This window comes from Brachionichthys hirsutus, chromosome 7 (genome assembly GCF_040956055.1).
Source record: "Brachionichthys hirsutus isolate HB-005 chromosome 7, CSIRO-AGI_Bhir_v1, whole genome shotgun sequence".
NCBI classification, from domain to species: domain Eukaryota; kingdom Metazoa; phylum Chordata; class Actinopteri; order Lophiiformes; family Brachionichthyidae; genus Brachionichthys; species Brachionichthys hirsutus.
The window spans coordinates 8,206,283-8,224,331 of NC_090903.1; the positions used below are offsets into that span (position 1 = coordinate 8,206,283).

At 45.7% G+C, this 18,049-nt stretch overlaps 1 protein-coding gene across 1 annotated transcript in view; it reads left to right on the plus strand.

The window, feature by feature from the left end:
- The first annotated feature begins 338 nt into the window (after window positions 1-338).
- The window catches only part of zgc:171482 (zinc finger protein), a 30,429-nt gene continuing 12,718 nt past the window's right edge, over window positions 339-18,049 (plus strand). Inside the window, exons 1-5 of the mRNA XM_068741356.1 lie at window positions 339-403; window positions 5,351-5,467; window positions 8,602-8,694; window positions 13,328-13,505; window positions 15,703-15,960. Coding sequence (XP_068597457.1) covers window positions 5,357-5,467; window positions 8,602-8,694; window positions 13,328-13,505; window positions 15,703-15,960 — 640 coding nt within the window. The 5' untranslated portion in view covers window positions 339-403; window positions 5,351-5,356. The remainder of the gene's footprint in view (window positions 404-5,350; window positions 5,468-8,601; window positions 8,695-13,327; window positions 13,506-15,702; window positions 15,961-18,049) is intronic.

The following is an 18,049-nucleotide window of genomic DNA, read 5'->3' on the forward strand; positions in this document are numbered from 1 at the left end:
TTTTCTTAACCTTAACCTATTCTGGGGGGTTCTTGCAGGCCAGGCGACTTGCAGTTACTCAAGCAAAGATGTACACACACTGGCAGACGGGAGCCTTGTGAATGACATTTGATCCTGCAAAAATATCTGTGTGCTTGTCGCCTTAGGACCGAAATACATCATCGACTCTGCTCGTACTGACACTACGCACTGCTGCCGTCAGACGGCCAGAATCTCAACACAGGTCGAGGCTTTTCGTCTTCTCTTCCACGCATGCAGCAAGCAGGTTCCTTTTTCTAAATTAATCTTTCAGATTTTACACCCATCCAACAACGAAAGCAAAAGAGAAGCCACGGGAGACATTTTGGAGCAAGGAAAGTCATTACAAGGCATTATTTGACTCGTGTTACTTCAGTAGTTCCATGTAATGTAATTTTATCCTTGATTTCTTTTACATTTCTCCCCCCTCTCCCCCAATATCTTTTGAATGTATTATTTGCTCGTCTCACCACAGAATAACCTTTTATATACACGTCTTTTATGTACATTTACCACGTGGGAATTGTGTCTCTCTCCTCTACTAACCACTATGATGCACGTTGGTGATATTTACGTAAATTATAATAATTTGGACAGTTCTCATTTTTGACTTTTGTTTGGTTGTAAAATACATTCATGAAAATCGTGGACTGTATTACTTTAAAGCTGAGGAAGAACACACTCACTGTCCACCGTATGTGATATACGGGTATTGCATTGAGAGGGACGTGTATTCCAAACTCACAAACCACTTCCATGCAAGCCTTTCTGTCCGTTTGATGCAGGGACTTTTTAAATTGAATGAGCAGTTTTTCTGTTGAATACGCAAAAGCTCTCTGTGACACCAGGATCGTTTCAGAGCTCACGCACTTGCTGTTCGATCTGCAAAAACCAAAACGGTGCTCAGACTGCAATTAAATTGCAAGTTACACTTCAGAGGCCAAGAATATTCAGACAAAGCGTGGCAACATATAAAAACTCCGTAATGAGTTGCTAATAGAACAGATAGACCCCAGCAGTTTTGTTGTCATCCAGTGCAGCATCTCCCATATGTTACAGTCACATAACGGCCCCATTGAAACTTCAGGTCGCCTTTTGTTTCAGCTCATTAGCTTAGTTTGCCTAAGAGTCTGTATCTGAACACACACACACACACACACACGGTTAAACTGGGAAAACCTAACTTTGCCCAGGATATTAGATTCCATTCACCCTCTAATGAATCCATATTGTGGCCTAAAGCGGCAGATCTGCTATTAATACCATTAACGAGTAACGACCCAGAGCTAATAGCATCACAGTGTCCTCATGAATAAAAAGGTCTGATGGCAGAGGGGATATAAGCTGGAACCGGAGCTCTGGACCTCCTGTTCTCTCTGCTTGTTCTCTGGAGGACGGGAAGCTCGGCGCTCTGCTTCCTCGCCGCTGCATCTTTTATTATTGTAAACAGCAGCAGGTTTAAGGCTCACACATTTGAACTGTTGACATGATTGTCTTAGCCGCTGGTACGTTATTTAATATCTTCATTTATCATGCTACTGTGCTAACATGTTCTAAATTAAACATAAAGCAGAGGTGAGGCTGATGGGAATTCATGTTATGAATCACAGATATTTATCCCCCCCCCCCCCAAAAAAAAAAGGGGGGGGGGGACTGGAGGTGGGTGCGTGAACGAATCAGGATCCTCCACAGCGCTCATTGCCAAAGTACAAATGTGGGACCTAAGTTGTGAGCAAGGGACAGAAACAATCAGACACACACACACTGTAACGGAGTGTGTGACCCGACCTTGGCAGCGTGGCTTTTTGTGTGGCACATTCTCTGGGTTGAATCCGATGAACTGCGGAGAACAGCCAGGAACACTAAAACCAATATTTTCATCATTTTTTTATGTATTTATTTTTGCAATCACTTTCAGCTCTTCTCATTATATTCCACAGTGAGGCTTCAGTGTCATTAATTTTGGCTGCATGTGCGTGTGTGAGTGTGTGTGTGTGTGTGTGTGTGTGTATGTTTGCAGCGTGCAGCGTTGTTGAAAGTACAAAGTGAATTCATGCAGTTCAAACGGAATGAGCGAGGATTTGGACTCGGACTCGCTCTCAGGCTCTTTTAAAGACTTTATTCCCTCAGTCTATTACCTTTGATTGATGGGGGGGGGGGGGTAGGAAGGACCAAAAAAGAAATGTAAAAATAATTCTAATAATAGAATGCAGAGCATCAAAGTGACACGTCAAAGGGTTCCATATCATTAACCAATGAGGCCCATTCTCTCCGCACTAGGGGCTCGTTAGAGGTGGGGGGGGGGGGGGGGGGGGCACTACGGGCTCACCGGCTCGTATCAATATTTCATAATTGCATAATTTGACAGTTAGACTTTCTTTCAAATAAGAGAGTGGCATTAAAGATGGGGAAAAGGGAAAACTACTACTCAGCAGCACAAACGGAATGATTGAGAGGGCAGGAAAGGAAGTGGGGAAGGCAGAAGAAGCCCAACTGCCCCACTTGTTCACATCTAGCGGTGTCTATTCCAGCTGTAACAGAGCTGAGAATGTGTTCTGAATAGGAGAACTTTTAAGTCAATTGGTAAAGCAGATGGCTCATTTTATATTGGACCTCATTTGCACTCAGTGTTACACGCTAATTCATATTCTAAGCTCCCGACACAAACCTGTCAAAGTGTTTGTATCTATTAGTGGAGAACAAAAAGCCACGTTCAGCTCGGCTTTTTAATGAACAGTGGGCCAGAGGCTGAAATTTAAAGGAGTTTACGTTCATGTAAAATACTTAATGTGGTCCCAGAAGAGAAGCCCCCCCCTCCCCGCCCCAGGTTGATTCGTCGTCAGACGCCCTAGGCCTTCATGCTCACGGAGACTCATCTTTGTTATTGAAATCCTCTTTCTAATTTACATGTTTTCTGTCCGACTGTATAATCACAAATCTTCCTCTAATAGTACGTCCATATATTTAGAATGAGTCCACCTCACTAAGCATTCTGACTTCTATTACTGCGAGTATCTAGACCACTGAATACAATTAATCATAGGTTCAGAACACCATCCTATTATTATCTACGTATCTTTTATTAACACGGGCGTCTGATCTGCGTCATTAAGACTGTGTGGTGCTTTATTACGTGAGGCATTGAACTCCTGTTGTGCCACTTTGCCAGATCTGTTGTTTTTTTTGTGAATTACGTTCATGGTTTTGAAAACAGTGGAACTCTTCAATTCATGGGATTAGACAGACCAGATCCAATGAACAGAATGGAAAATCTGTGTGTAGCTTCTTTCTAATGGTCCCACGGTGGCAAATGTCAAATGTTAACGCAATCCGAAGCGGCACGATAATATATATATTTGGTGACATTGTGAGGAGAAAAGTGTCAGACTACATTTAAGCCATCATTAAAATGAATTTTAATGGCTCAGCGAAGATGCAGAGTTGAGGTTCAGTGACTGCGAGGGCCACACGTCCACTACTTTCCTTCGTGCAACTGCCGCTTTGCAAATGATATAAAAATCACGAGCAGCAGTGAGATACAATTATTTAAACAATCTGAAAACTAAGATAACATACTGAGATGTCTCAAGGTCTGGTGTGTTGCAGCAGGAGTCATTAAGATCGCTAAAGCCTTATAATATTAGCATATCACGTACAACCCACCGATCATAAATCTCCCATTAATCCCTGCTCGCTCGCTCTCCTTCCCCTTTTCACTATTTCCCTCTCTCTCTCTCCGTCTTTTCACTTTGTTGGACCTGCCATTCCATTAATCTCACCAACAGGCCGGCTCTGTTAATTAGCACCTCTATCCCATCTTGCATGTAATAGTCAGCAGTAATTGAGATATTAGTAAGATAAGGATAGTTCCGCAGTCACGCAAGCTCTTTTAATTAGGCCACAGATTAAACGCCTTGCTGACGTCCAGATCGACGGCACAAGGTCTTGTTCTCGCAACGTGAGTCTGTGGCGTCTCTAAAGAGTCAGTTTCCCCAAATATATATTCAGTCACAGGACACCTCATATCAGAGGCAATAATGCAGCCATGCCCCTCCCCCCGAGACAAAGCAAGCTTCTATCTAGAATCTAGATTGTCTTCAGTGACGTCCCAGAAGGAATATTACAAATCTCAGCTGTATATAATGTAATGCAATTTACATTTAGTGTCTGCAAATACTGTTTTAGCTCATCTACGGGGTTCGTATTGTGAATTAAATTAGATAATGATGTGTCTGCACAGCATGCTGGGTTAATGTTAAGGTCCAGGTTACAATAAACAGGCAAAGAGAACAGATAGTGGTACTGACTGGAATTGTGTGTGTGTGTGTGTGTGTGTGTGTGTGTGTGTAAAGGTAATTACAGACTAGATGTGAAATAAAGAACACCAATTACTGTCTCTACGTCCCCGTCCCCCCTCCTGAGTAGATTGTGTGTGTCCTCACTAACGTTGTGAAGCACTCAGAGAGCTCGGCCCTTTTCCTTCGGCGCTCCCAGAGCTGACCCTCCGCAGCCTCCTCATGTCGTACGCTATGAGACACTTTGCCCCTACAAGCACCGTGTCCTGTCACCTCCTTGGGGCAACCGCTCATCCAGTTTAATGGCTTACGTTCCCGGACCGTTCCCCCCTGCGGGCCTGTTATTCACCCCCAGCCCTCTCAGAGCAGCACCTAACGGGGAAGTATAATGAAGAGGACAGAAAATCGACGAGGCCCCAGAGCTCATCACTAAACCATTTGATGTTCCATTATGGTACTCGGTGCAAAAGCAAAAGAAACCGCAGCTGCCCCCAGTGGGATGTTCAGGTCTCTGTGGTTTTACTGGTCAAAAACCTCGTTGCTGCTGGAATTGTTCATGTTTTATCCTGTAGTTCACGACACAAGGGGACTTTGTGTGGGTTTTTTTCCCCACGACATTTAATTTGTCATTGGATTTTATCACAGGCTTGAAATGCCACACATTCCAAAAACTCAAACTATGAATCATTACCACCGTGATCATCCGCTTCAATCTGTCACTCTGCATGTTCAGTATTTCTAAATGATTCTATGAATTTAAATATATACTATATACAAGGGTTTCGTGATCGTAAAAGCAGAGCCTCTGGCCATTGATTCCAAAACTTGAGCCAAAAACCTTGAAAGTGAAAGTATCGGACAGAGAGACAAAGACAATCAACATATTTGGCCTGAAAAAAACAAAATCATGTCAGTCTGGATTGTTCATCCATTTGGATGAGATTCGTGCAGCTCGAACACACAAAGTCCGACAGCACTTTACTCCATTCTGAATATTAATGGTATTCCTGTTTGCTTATGTTTGGGGGATGATGTAGTCCCAGATGAAGATGAAGTCTGCGGGCATCGTGGATGGAGGCTTGTTCACAGAGAGCTATTGCAACATCTGCAACGCCCAGCTCATCTCTGAGTCCCAGCGCACCGCTCACTACGAGGTGAGTTCACTCTGCTTTCGGTACCAACGTGTGCTTGCACCATTCACCACTGTGCTCATCCATTACATGCAAACTTAGGGTAATGCTATTCACTCGAACACGAACATGCACACACATTCCAACGTCGTCTGCCTCTCGGGAGACTCCCCTCTGAGTATTTTAATGAATAGTCATTAAATAATCTGGGTGGTGCATTATTTAACTCGTAGACTCTTGTGTATGTGCATGCACGGTTATGTATGCATGGGCTTTGAGGTTGTCCTTTATTACAAGACACAATTAGAAATAACAAGCAGACTAATGAGGACAAGGCCCTTGGTCTATAGAGAATTAAACAAGGACAGTGACAGAGTGGCTGTTGCTGCACGCATGTACACAAACCACACTCCAAAGAATTCTAAACACACACACACACACACGCACACACAGCCGTGCAAAGAAACAGAAAGTTGTTGTCATCTTAGTAAAAGCTCTGTCTTGCGGTCGAAGTCCAGGGGCCACGGCCAGAAATGTTTCAATGCGGCGAGATTCTATTCTCTTGCTTCACGACGGATATCGTCTGAGGAGATTCAGCTTGAGCTGCGCAGCCCATTTCATAAATTGAGACAATTAAATGTTATACAGCTTTAAAAATTGAGAATAATAAATATGGAGGAGTATTTAGGAGATTAAAATGGGAATCGGATTTGGACACCACGGGTGCAATGCAACCGACTCTATGCGTGCATATTACTTTAGAGCAGGTTGTAGAGCATTTAATTCTAATACTTGAAACAGAAATGATGCGAGAGCTGGAGTGACTATTAATTGGAATATTGTGCAAGTAAATTCTACTACAAATTTGAAGCGACACACAGCCAGTGGCAAATCAGCATTGATATGATCAGTGCTGAACTGATTGCATATTGAACCTATGTGTGGGTTGAACGAGTCAGATAGGAGTGGTATAAAAAAAAGTGGCAATGAATACTTAGCATGGTGGGAAAGGTTAGCAGTAAATTGCCAGTTAATATCCAACAGGCTGGAGGCGGCGTTGCCACTTTATAGATGCTGCAGCTTGTAAAGACCAGAAAGTAATCTGCTCTTTCTCCGAGAGCTGAGGAGACTGGAGTAACCATTGAGGGCAGGATCGACTCCAGGGCAGAAACAAACAGCCCTGCCGTGTTTCCCGACTGCAAGGCGGAGGCCGAGCTGGAAAGGCTGCAGAGTAGAAATATATTTTAAAAAAACAGCTGATTGATTTTTATTAAAAGCCAGAAAGAGATGGATTTTTAACAGCACAGTGTGACCTCCTCATACTACGATCAGACATTCGGCCATGCCTCGACAGCGACTGAGAAATAATGAACATCTTTTTTGGCGTGGGGCACATATGTCCACTGTTCTCTTTTTTTTCTCATTCAGGAATGTTTCCTTAGAAATGCTGATATAAAGCTGCAGAGGATCTGCGACACCACTGACACATTCAGACACATACAATATGCAGCTGACAAAAGCACTTCCACGAGACAGCAGCATCACCCATCAAACCCAGGGCTGGTGTCTACAGCGTCTTTGCTGCAGGGAGATGCAAAACGCACTGTGGAGCGAGGGGAAGCGACAGTGAAGTGTGGCATCAAAGCCCATAAGCCCCCCCCCCCCCCCCCCCCACCCTTCATCAGAAGCTGCAGCAGAACTTCGCTCCAGAAGAGTGACGTCTGTCACTCATATTCAAAGAAGCAAACTCAGATGCAGACTCTCCTGAACACACTTGCTCCTCAAAATAGCAATATAATCACATGATTTTAACACTTGAACTTCTGGAGCACTAAGATCGGAGAGCGCGGCTTCTCTTCGGCTCTCTTTGTCTGACTGACAGTTTTATCGATCACAGAGATGCCGCTGATTTGGAATGAAGCTGTTGCAGTGGAAATGCCATGGTATTTCTGACGCTTCACTCTAACTTAGATCGATACTCTTCTCTGGGGAGCTGCACCGGTGCAGCGAAACTTTAAATGAAGAGGAACCATTAGCTTCGACGACGACACTTTCCAAGTTATCTTGCCACCGACTTGATTTGTCACTTGCCAAAAGAAAAGGTTAGATTCAGAGAGAGAGAGAGAGAGACATGGAGTCCATTAGAGTATAGGGTGATCACTGAGGATCAGAACAGGGTAACCATGGTGACACAAGGTCTCGCTTTTAGCCCATACCCCAGGGCCATCTATTGCATGTCCAATAATACACCTATAAACGCACATACACACTCGCGAGCTCGGACCAAATGCATTAAAGCAGCTTTGACATGTGGCAGTAGCGGGGGCGTATTCTTGTCCCGGGGGCAAAGCTTCCCGCCGAAGCGCTGGAGCCCGTTCGCCGTTTTGTCACCATCTCCCTTTAAGCAGCCACGATGGACTCCATCTTATCTTCAGAACCTAATTCCACAAATCACAAGGCTGAAACAAGCAATCCCCCCCCCCCCAGACGTCTGAAAGCATTTGACAAATACTCACACTCTACTTTTATCACCGCGTTCCTCCCTCCATTCTTTTCTTTATCACAAGCTCAACATTTCTCTGTCCTTGGTCGTGCATTCATTTAGTATTTTACTGCATGTGTGGAAGATTCAGAACGTCAACATTTGCTTGTGAGGAAATTACCCTTGTGGTGGTAGATAGATAAATACTGTGTGGTTGGAAGGCGTGGAGGCCAGAGTGAGCCAATGAAAGACCGAGCAAGACTGCTGCTTCAAACCAGCTCCGTCTCATCGCATGATCACACCCCCCGATCGTTGCCCTGCTGTCGTGTTCAAGCTTCATCTTTAGCTTGTTAGCATTTCATCGTCCTTCCACAGAAACACAACCGATGTGCAACAAAAATGCAGCACCTCCTTTGAGCCATGATTCACCAAACACTTCAAACACTGTACAGACTAATACCAATCTAAAAAAAGAGAACGCTTAGCAAATCAAATAAGAATATTCTTATATAAACAGAGATCCGAGCATAGGCATCCATCCATCCATCCCGGACATATCATCAGTCAAATGAGTGAAATATCATTGATGGTTTTTTTTTCCCGTTTCCTGCTTTGATAAATTAAACTCTGGCTCACACACTCTGATCCTCTGATCCTCTCTGCTTTGGCATTTCAGAGTAAGAAGCATGCCAACAAGGTACGCCTGTTCTACATGCTTCACCCCGAAGACGGCGGACCGCCATCCAAGAGACTGAGGCCGGATAACCCAGTATGCTCCTTTCATTTCCTCAGTTAGAATTCTTTTTCATGGTTCATACTTTTTCAACAGATGAGGGAACCATACAAAATCTTTTTAAATTGGGATTTGTGGTCTAATTTAAGTCAGTTTTGGCTTTGAGTACGAGAAGAACCACCGAATTAAAAGATTCACCTGTTTTAGATTGTTGACGCAAACTGAAGTGACTTTGAAAGTGTGTGTGTCTCTCTGTGTGTGTGGAATTTTACGCGAGATCACCTCCTACAATGTAATAATTTACCAGGCCTGTTCACAGTCGGGCTCGGCCGTCGCAGCCAGCTGCTCGTGGGTCGATTAGTTTAATCGGTTGTGTGCAGTTGTTTTGTTGTAATCCTCCCAATAGAGATCGCATTAGAGGTCGTCTTAGCTGGTAAGATTCAGTCAAGGCAGGCGCCAACAAGCTGCTCCGTATCTGACCGCTGCAGGCCGTGACTGGGGAGGTCAGTGCTTCACCAATGTTTGTGTGTCTGAATTTCTACGGCACAGTTGTAGCAAAATCTTAGGCTGACTTCCCCTCCATGGTTAGCGGCGAGCTAACAACTACTGCCTTTTTGCTGTTGATTAAAATGTGTGGCTCTGTTATGCATTTGCCTCCATTTGTGTGTGTGTGCGTGTTCTACTATTCTACAGTGCATTTTGTGCCCCACTCGTTGTACAATCCTGTCAGTCCCACGTGACACAATACACACAGAATACATAGAGCGCACATTTTGAGGACGCAGATGCTGGAAAAGAATTCCGTTTCTAAAACTAACTGGTAAATCTAGCTGTGATAGAGAAGAGAAAGAGAGTACGAAAGATGGGGAGAGATGGAGTGTCTTCAGAAACACCAAGCCCCCCCCTGGGGCATCGTTCCGGGCCCAACTCAAGGACTTGTTGGATATGTCCCCCCAATTCTAATGTCAGATGTAGGAAACCGCAAAAAAGAGGAATTAATTTGTGCACCAATGCATACGTTTCCTATTCGACCAGGTGGATCATGCTTCTTAATTATGAAGCGGCGATATAGCTGTGCCACGCTATCGTCCAGTGAGTCCCGGCTCTGACTGTCCACACGTCGAAGTGTCCCTGGGCAAGACACTGAACCCCAAATTGCTCCCAGTGGGCCTGGCTGCGCCTTGCGCGGCAGCAGTCGCCCACGGGAGTGTGAACGTGTGTGAGAATGGTTGAGTGCGAGGCCGACTTGTAAAGCGCTTTGGGCACTGCAAAGGTGTTATAAAAGAGTGATTTAAGTGCAGCCATTTAGCATTGAAGCAGTCAAGGACACACGGATTTAGAGACACACCAACACTCACTGTAGAAATACACACGCGTCTCTCCATCTATCTCCCTGAGTGAATAAGACGCGACTCAGCCCCTCCCGGCTCAAACCTCATATGGGACACCGAGTATACACAAAAAGACCACGTGCACACACGCACACTCACACACACACACAACTCTACTGTACTGTAAAGTTGCGTGAGCTGCACAGCCAGTTCATTTTGTTCGTTCACAGAGATTTGACATTGACAAGGCTGGAAAACTGGAGCAGCCCTCCAGAGACGAAATTATCACCATTCACTTTGGGATAAACTTTTTCATCCCCCCCCCCAACTTTCTGTTGTCAGACTGATTGACATGGCGGAATCCAATGGGAGCATCAGAACGCGTTTCTGCAGAGTGACTCAAATACCATTTTGTGCCTGGTGTGAAACGTCGTGCCTCGAGGTTTAGTGCGTGCCTCTCACTTACTCTCCACACTGTTTTCTATTTGGATCCGAGCAGTTTTACACTCATGCAAAGTGTGAGATATCACAAAATGCCTTCTTCCTTGCATTTCATTCTCCTTTATTGCTGTATTTGCATCATTGCGCCCTTCAATTTACACTTTCAGCTCTTCTTCAAAGTCCAAATGAGAGCGTCTGCTTCCCCGCGCTGCTCCATGTGTATATTTAGCAATGTTTCCCCACAGCGCCTCAACACAGAGCAGAAGGAGAAATATAGGGAGGCGCAGGAAGAAAGGAAAACAGAAGGAGAAGAAAATTATCACAGCTAATTAGGAGTCTATTGTTAGGTGCGTGAACAGGATGAAGGCAAGCAAACAAAATATCCCGCAACATAGATATCACAGCGAGACCTACATGCGGCACGCCATGGCAACCAGGTCACAGGTTTCCGGCAGATTTGTGAGGTGTGACAGGTAGAGACGGGGAGGGACAGCATATAGCAAGCAACATGCAAATGAGCAACAGCAAGACTGGAGAAACACAAAGGTTGATGGCTTTCAGCAGAAGATGTGAAACAGCGATCCAGAGACGCTTTTGTTGTTTGAAGAGGCGCCGCTGCGCGGCGGCTTTAATGAGCTGACGATTATTCTTGTCAGTCACCCACATATGCTCGATGTTCCTTTAAACTTTTCCCACACTGTCGCTGAATCCCGAGTGTAACATCGAGCAACAGTATTTATTTTTCTTCTTTTAATTTTCGTTGCATTTCTTTAAAAAAAAAAGGTGAGAACTCTGCTGGGTTGCCACGGAGAATCATCTCAGCCTCACTGTCCCCTGAGTCAAAACTATACAGTCGTAGGACATCGGCGCGGTGCCACTGCTTTTCCTCTTCCTGGTCCAACAACATTAGAAGCAGGACAGATCTCTGCCAGGCCGTCCAAAGGGATGGATGACCAGGATATCGACAAAGCAGGAGGATGAGTAAGGGAGCTGGGGGGAAATTTAGGTGAGACACAGAAGACTTGTCCTCATGGGAACTGTGTCTCCTGTGATGCACTAAGGAATAAAGATAATGGGAGAAATATAGTAGATATATTTTCACACATACACAAATACGCACACACACCCTTTCTATTCATTTGGGCATCATGACACAGTGCACAACATAGAAAGAGAAGACGAGCGAGTTAGTCGGAGCGAGGGAGGAGAAGAACAGTGAGTTGGTGAGAGCCAAATATCTAATCTCACATACACAATCAGTGAGACCGGCGCCCAGAGAGAGAGAGGGTTGGAGATGGAGGAGGAGGATGAAACAACATTTTAAATGCTAGAGAGAGAGAGAAAAAAGACAGAAGAACAGAGAAAGAGGGAACTGGGACAGCTGAGAGACAAGACTGAGCCTGGAAGGTAAAGGTGTCCTGAACTCTCCTATCCACCGTCTGATGCTGACCAGGGTTGACACGAGACACACACACACACACACACAGTGTGGCTCTTTTCTATTATTGTCCTCTCGCTGGCGGAGATCGGGTTTCTCTCCTCAAAGCTGACTTGACACCTGGACTAGAGAGAGAACTAGTGTGAAAAGAAAGAATGAAGGAGCGTCAGGTCAGAGACCAGCAGCAGAGACCCAGCTCAGGGTCCTAATTCATCCCAAAGATGCGGGACACAGTTGAGGTCAGGAAATCATGCAAAGCCAGAACAAAATGTTTCTGTAATAAAGTCTTTGTCCCGCCTTGGACAACGTCCTTGTCAAGCTGGAACGTTTGTACAAGAGTTCTGGGAGGGTATTTCTTAGATTTTCTCTCTTGGTGCAAACGTTTTCAAACAAGTATCAGCTCTCTGTCAATCCCATTCAATGACATCAATGATTAGATCCAAGTCCGTCATCTTCACGATCAATTATCAAACAAAGCACCCGATCGCATTTAGTTGAGGCAGGTTTTATTCTTTTGATGTCTAATGATTGTAATCATTTCATTCCTCGACATTAAAAACTGATGAAACTAAACGTAGTATTTGCATCACTTTCCACGCGATGCTTGACTGGCACTCGTCAGTGACATCATCTGGATGCAGGTTCTGCTATGAGGGAAGATCTAAATGAGCCTTTAGCAGCACTAATTGTTTATTTCTCGGGGCTCTTGCACAAGTCTCAAGTCACAGCTCTGGTTTGGACATCATTTAATGCCCCCCCCTCCCATCACCAAAGCCATACATTTAAACATCATCCATCTCTGCTGCTTCACGAGCTGAAGGTCAATCCAGGCGATCGGCTTTCAGTGAAGCATTGAGATGAGTCTAAATATAAATGTTATTCCTCTGCGATGTAACGGTGGGATGAAAGCAGCAGAAGATAATTCATTGTTTATCTCAGTCATTTGTGTGACAATTAAGCATCAGCTGAACTTCCTTGATGGTGACTTCTATTTTGGATGATTTATGAAAGAGCATTGGCGTGATTTCCCTGAAACCGCTCAGTGGGCTCAGTTTTCTCTCTACTACTGGGTAGAAACAAACAGAAAATGCTACCGAGATACCGTTTGATGTGTGTGCGTATTTGTGCGTGTGTCAGTTTGATCTTTTGTATTTGCATGCATATCTTTTTATTTGTGTTCCCTCTCTCCCATGGGGGGTGGGGGGACTCCCCCTCATCATTAGTAATGAACCAGCAGCGGTGAAAGGGCCAAGACACAGTCTGAACCAAGAGAGAAAGATGAATATTTGATCAGAGAGAGAGAGAGAAGCCAAGTGAGTTCAGTGAAGATTCCCCTCCGTTCTTCCTTTCCTCACCTTCATCTCTTTTATCACCTCATTTCCTTTCTTCACTTCCTCCATCTTGCTTCCTTCTCTCTTCCCTTCCCTCGCTTCCTCCCCTTCCTATCCTCTCCCTGCAGGGCTGTGCAGAGACCGAGGTGGACAGAAACAAGTGCTGTACTTTGTGCAACATGTTCTTCACCTCTGCCATTGTGGCCCAGTCCCACTACCAGGGCAAAACCCACGCCAAGAGAGTCCGCCTGGTCCTGGGGGAGCCGCCCAGCCTCTCCACAGCTGTGGCCAGCCTTACGAACACAGGTAGATTTCTTCTTCTATCTGCCTATCTATCTATTTGAACTGTGTATTTGAACTGTGATGAAAATGGAAGGAATCGAGCTAGTAATTGAATTACAGTTTCTAAAGAGGTTCTTTGGTCTGGCTGTTCTTACGTCAAGCTTGACAGTGAGCGTTTTAGACTCCAGTCTGTAAACCTCATCCTCTGGTGACCTTCACAAACATCCACTTCATGGCACAATCTTTTTTACTGGGACTGAAAACTATTTTTAGTTCAAAGCATAATTCTTTTTTATCTGAAATGTGTTGCTAAAGCCACGCTTCAGTCAAAAGGGGAAAAAACATGTAGAAAACCTAGAGGCCGAAAGGAGCAACACTTTGAAGGTGAATCACACATGCAGCTTTCATTTATAAAGATTTCATGATTAATAAAAACAATCATGACAAATCAAGCATCCCACGCTTTTGTTCATGCTTGTGATTGCTGAACTTTCAAAAAACGTTTTTTTTTAAAGTGTCAGCGCTGGTGTGTCGTCTCCAGGGAGCTTCACATAATGTGATTCAAGTTGCATTCAAAGTAAAAAAAATAAATAAAAGAATTCAAAGAGCCATAAACACACATTCACTGCAATTTGGTATTATAATCAAGCCTCTGGGTGATTTTCGCTAAACCTCGTCCTACTTTGGAAAAGTGTCACATCCACACAGCCACTGCCACGGAGTCGCCGAGGGCTTTGTGACAGTGGGACCTGGAGGACAAGAAACAAGAAAGCGATGAAGAAGAGAGGCAGTGAAGAGTGACCTGGGAGAGAAGAAGACAATTTCAGGAGGGATTAAAGTCACGCTGCATGAGGGCTCCACATCCTCGCTGACTGGCGTGACTACACATGGGCACAGACACACACACGCAATGCACACATGATCAGTACAGTTACACATCAGCATCACACCTCCATCTCCAGACCACAACAGCCTCCTCTTCCTACCTGCACACGCATCGTCACACACACACACTCTCTGTTCTCCACTTTGTGGAGCGCACTTACTTCCGCTCCAGCGTGCAAAGATCAGAGTCGAGAGAAGAAAGGGTGGGGCATACGAGGATGGAGCGGGAAAACGCATCCAAGGCGTTCTCGCTGTCGCTGCTCGCCCGTGCGCCTTTCATCCCACAGAACCGTCAGAGCTCGTGAGCTTCAGCCGTGCAAACAGTCAGACACAGACGTGAACATGGCGACACAGAGATTACGGGATGGCAGCAAAAGTGTTACAGGGTTTTGTAAGTTAGACGATGGTGCAGCAAAGGCACACACACACAGGCGAAAGGGATGCAAGCGAGTTTGGTTGGTGAGGTTAGCAGAGAGCCCGCCATAGATACAGTTACTATGTGAACAGGGCCTGAAGCCACAACAAGGTACGAGCAACCAATCAGCTCGCAGGGGGGCTGGAGTCAAGTCAACACAGACACACCTCACTCTCACCGGTCAGTTGCAGCCGCACTTTTCATTCTTTACCCGACAGCTGCTGTTGAAGAAGTGACACGACTCGTCTTGAGTGAGCGATGAAAGGCTTTAGCTGTGCGATAGTGTAGCCGTCATAGTCGATATACTCTGACTCATCGTAGGTGGGGGAACGGCACATTTGGACATGCCATCTGGCATGAGACGCATTCTTGTGCAATTTGACGGCGGACTTAACACCTCCTCCTTGTGTGCAGATAAACAGTTTAAACAGAGATGATTATTTGGTGCATGTGCTGCATCTGTCTCTCTCTCTCTCTCTCTCTCACACACACACACAGCTACATACACACCTTCACACATTTTCACCAAACAGGTTAGAGACAGATTTGGAGCCAGCTGAGCATGTGGAGTCTTCACTGGGCGAGCCACAGCCATATCCTGCAGGCCAGTCAGCGTCTCTAGGCTATTAATGGGCAATCACCATGGTAACCAGTGTCATGCCATGAGCAGTAGGTCACCCCAAAGTCTGCCATGTCCTTTTTGTTTGTTTTATTCTGTCACTGAGGATAGGAGAGAGGACAGAGGTGAGGGATGGAGGAGAGGAAAGACGAGAGAATTAGATGCAGGTAAAAAAAGAAAAAAAGAAAAGAACAACATGACAGGAAGGTTGAGGAGTACAGTACATTTATTTGTCTTTATTTTAATTGATATGATTACTCTCCCTCACACTCCTCCTCCTCTCTGTGTGTCACTTTTCCCAGATTCCTCCCCTTCCACCCCGGTTCCCGCCGACCCCGCTGCGTGCCCCCCTCCTCCCTCCGAAGTCTCGTGGCCCTTGGCGGCAGATGGCAGAAATGGCGGAAGAGAGGCGGGGAAGTACTGCTGCCTGTGCGGGGCCTGGTTTAACAACCCGCTGATGGCTCAGCAGCACTACGAGGGCAAGAAGCACCGCAGGAACGCCGCCAGGGCACGCCTCCTGGAGCAGCTAGCCGGTAGTCTGGATGCCACGGAGAGCACAGGTCAGCCTCTTGGCACTAGCCCGACACAAGGGGGAGGGCAAGGAGGGCGTTGGGACCTTGGGCGAGGAAAGACGATGAGGGAGAGAGATCACATTCACGATCCGCAGCAGCGAGGGTTGATGTCTGAAATGTCCATTTGCTCTTTAATGGGGTGTGGATTTCCATGGATGTTACACTGAGGTAAGACGTGCCGGTCGGTCACGGATAAACTAAGCACCATATGCTAGTTGGGATTGTCTCGTCCAACATTCGGCATGCATGTGGACACACTTGTGTCACTCTTAGCTGCCTCTCCTGGGTCCTTGTGTTTCTGTATTTCCATCAAATCGGTTCAAACCCGACTTCTGTTCCACCGTCAAAGCCAAGAAAGCAAAGCACAGAAGGTTGCCATGTTGTCAATGCATTTAGATGCAGAATTATAAAGTCAAATCAGAGCTCGCATGAGGGCCGTGAACATTTCAGAGTTAAAATAAGCTCTCTCCAGGAAAACAGCATTTTGATTTGAAATCGAACGCCTACATTTTAAACAGGGACAGTCTGAAAGCGAGGCCAGCAACAAAGAAAAGAGAGAGGTTTCTGTCTGCACTGCTTTAACTGCAGGAGGCAGCGGCTTTTTGGGAGCTTGGCCCGTACTTGAGATGAAATCTGCACATCTTCGCTCGCTCGACTGTCAAATCAAGGCGTTAGCTCCTCCGTCATGTCAAGTCTCAGTGCTAGTGACGTCTTAACACATCGTATTCATCATGTTTTACCACAGTGTAACCCTAACCCTGGGTTGGTTCGGCTCAGCCTCCTCACGTTGCAGCAGAGCTTCCACACTTTAGTGTGGAATCACTCACGTCACACGGGGAGATCAAAGCTGGAGCTCCGACCGCTAATCATCAACACATTGCCTGCTAATGTTTCCATGAGTCCTGCTCAGACTGATAGGCGGGTCATTAACCTAAGAGGAAGGGGTTGCACCCAGAGGATTTCACCCTATGAACATCGTTAATTGGTCAAATTTTAAATCACACTTTAGATGTGCCCTGGTCGTTAAATACAATTTCATTCCTTCCCTCTCCCACACGCATATGTCCACACACATTTGTAGCGGTAAAACCACACACACACACACATTTCCGCCAGAAGGGTATTTTATTGAAATTATTAATAGTATTTGGCCCAGAAAGTGTCTTATTTTTGTCCTTTGTAGTTATTGTGAGCGATACGTCCAACATCATCCTACTCCATCACGCAGCCCAGCACGCACACGCCACACACACACACAATCACAACGATTCAATTCACGGGGCCTTCATGCCCTCTAATGTTTACACTCACCCTACCTTAGAGGCCCTCTCTAGTCATGTTCGTGTTGCACACACACACACACACACACACACACAGGCCAACACTTTGTGAGCCAACGCTGTGCCAGTCGCTTTGTGCTCCAGGTGCCGGGCGTGACACAAGGCATCATCTCAAGAAGCCAATCATATTAAAAGCATGAGTCATGTTGCCGCCTGCGCTGGCTCCAAGGCTTTCAGAGGCGTCACATTGGATATCGTCCTCTGTCCACACTCTGTGACCCAGATCTCACTACCTCAGCTGTTCTAGGGGGGGGGGGGTGAGTCCAAACACACAACTACGGGACAGGATCTATACGAGTGTGTATGCATGGTGAGAGTACATATAAATACAGATGTGGCATCAACCAAGCACTTCGTCTTGCACCTTTAGTCTGAGGCACTGTGTTCATCACAATGTGACTGATCGTCAGTAGTCAATCCGTGAGACACTCTTCAATTGGTGCAAGTTTGCTTTTATCACCATTTCAGGTGTGAAGTCACAGGTGTGATCTCAGAGGGAGGGTCAGACGTGGGGCAGGAGCTAAGTAAAGACAGAGAGGAAGGAGGGGGGAGACGGCAAACTTGTTCCCGCTTAAATATAATTCACCCATGGCCTCGTCTCCTCTGCAGAAATGTCTTCCTTCTGCAGTCTTCCTTTTTCCCCACCTTCTCTCTGCTGCTATGTTCGTCTTTTGTCATTTATTTGCAGGGCTTTTTGTTTTTGGTGAAAATGAGAGTGGAGGCTCTGAACTCTGATC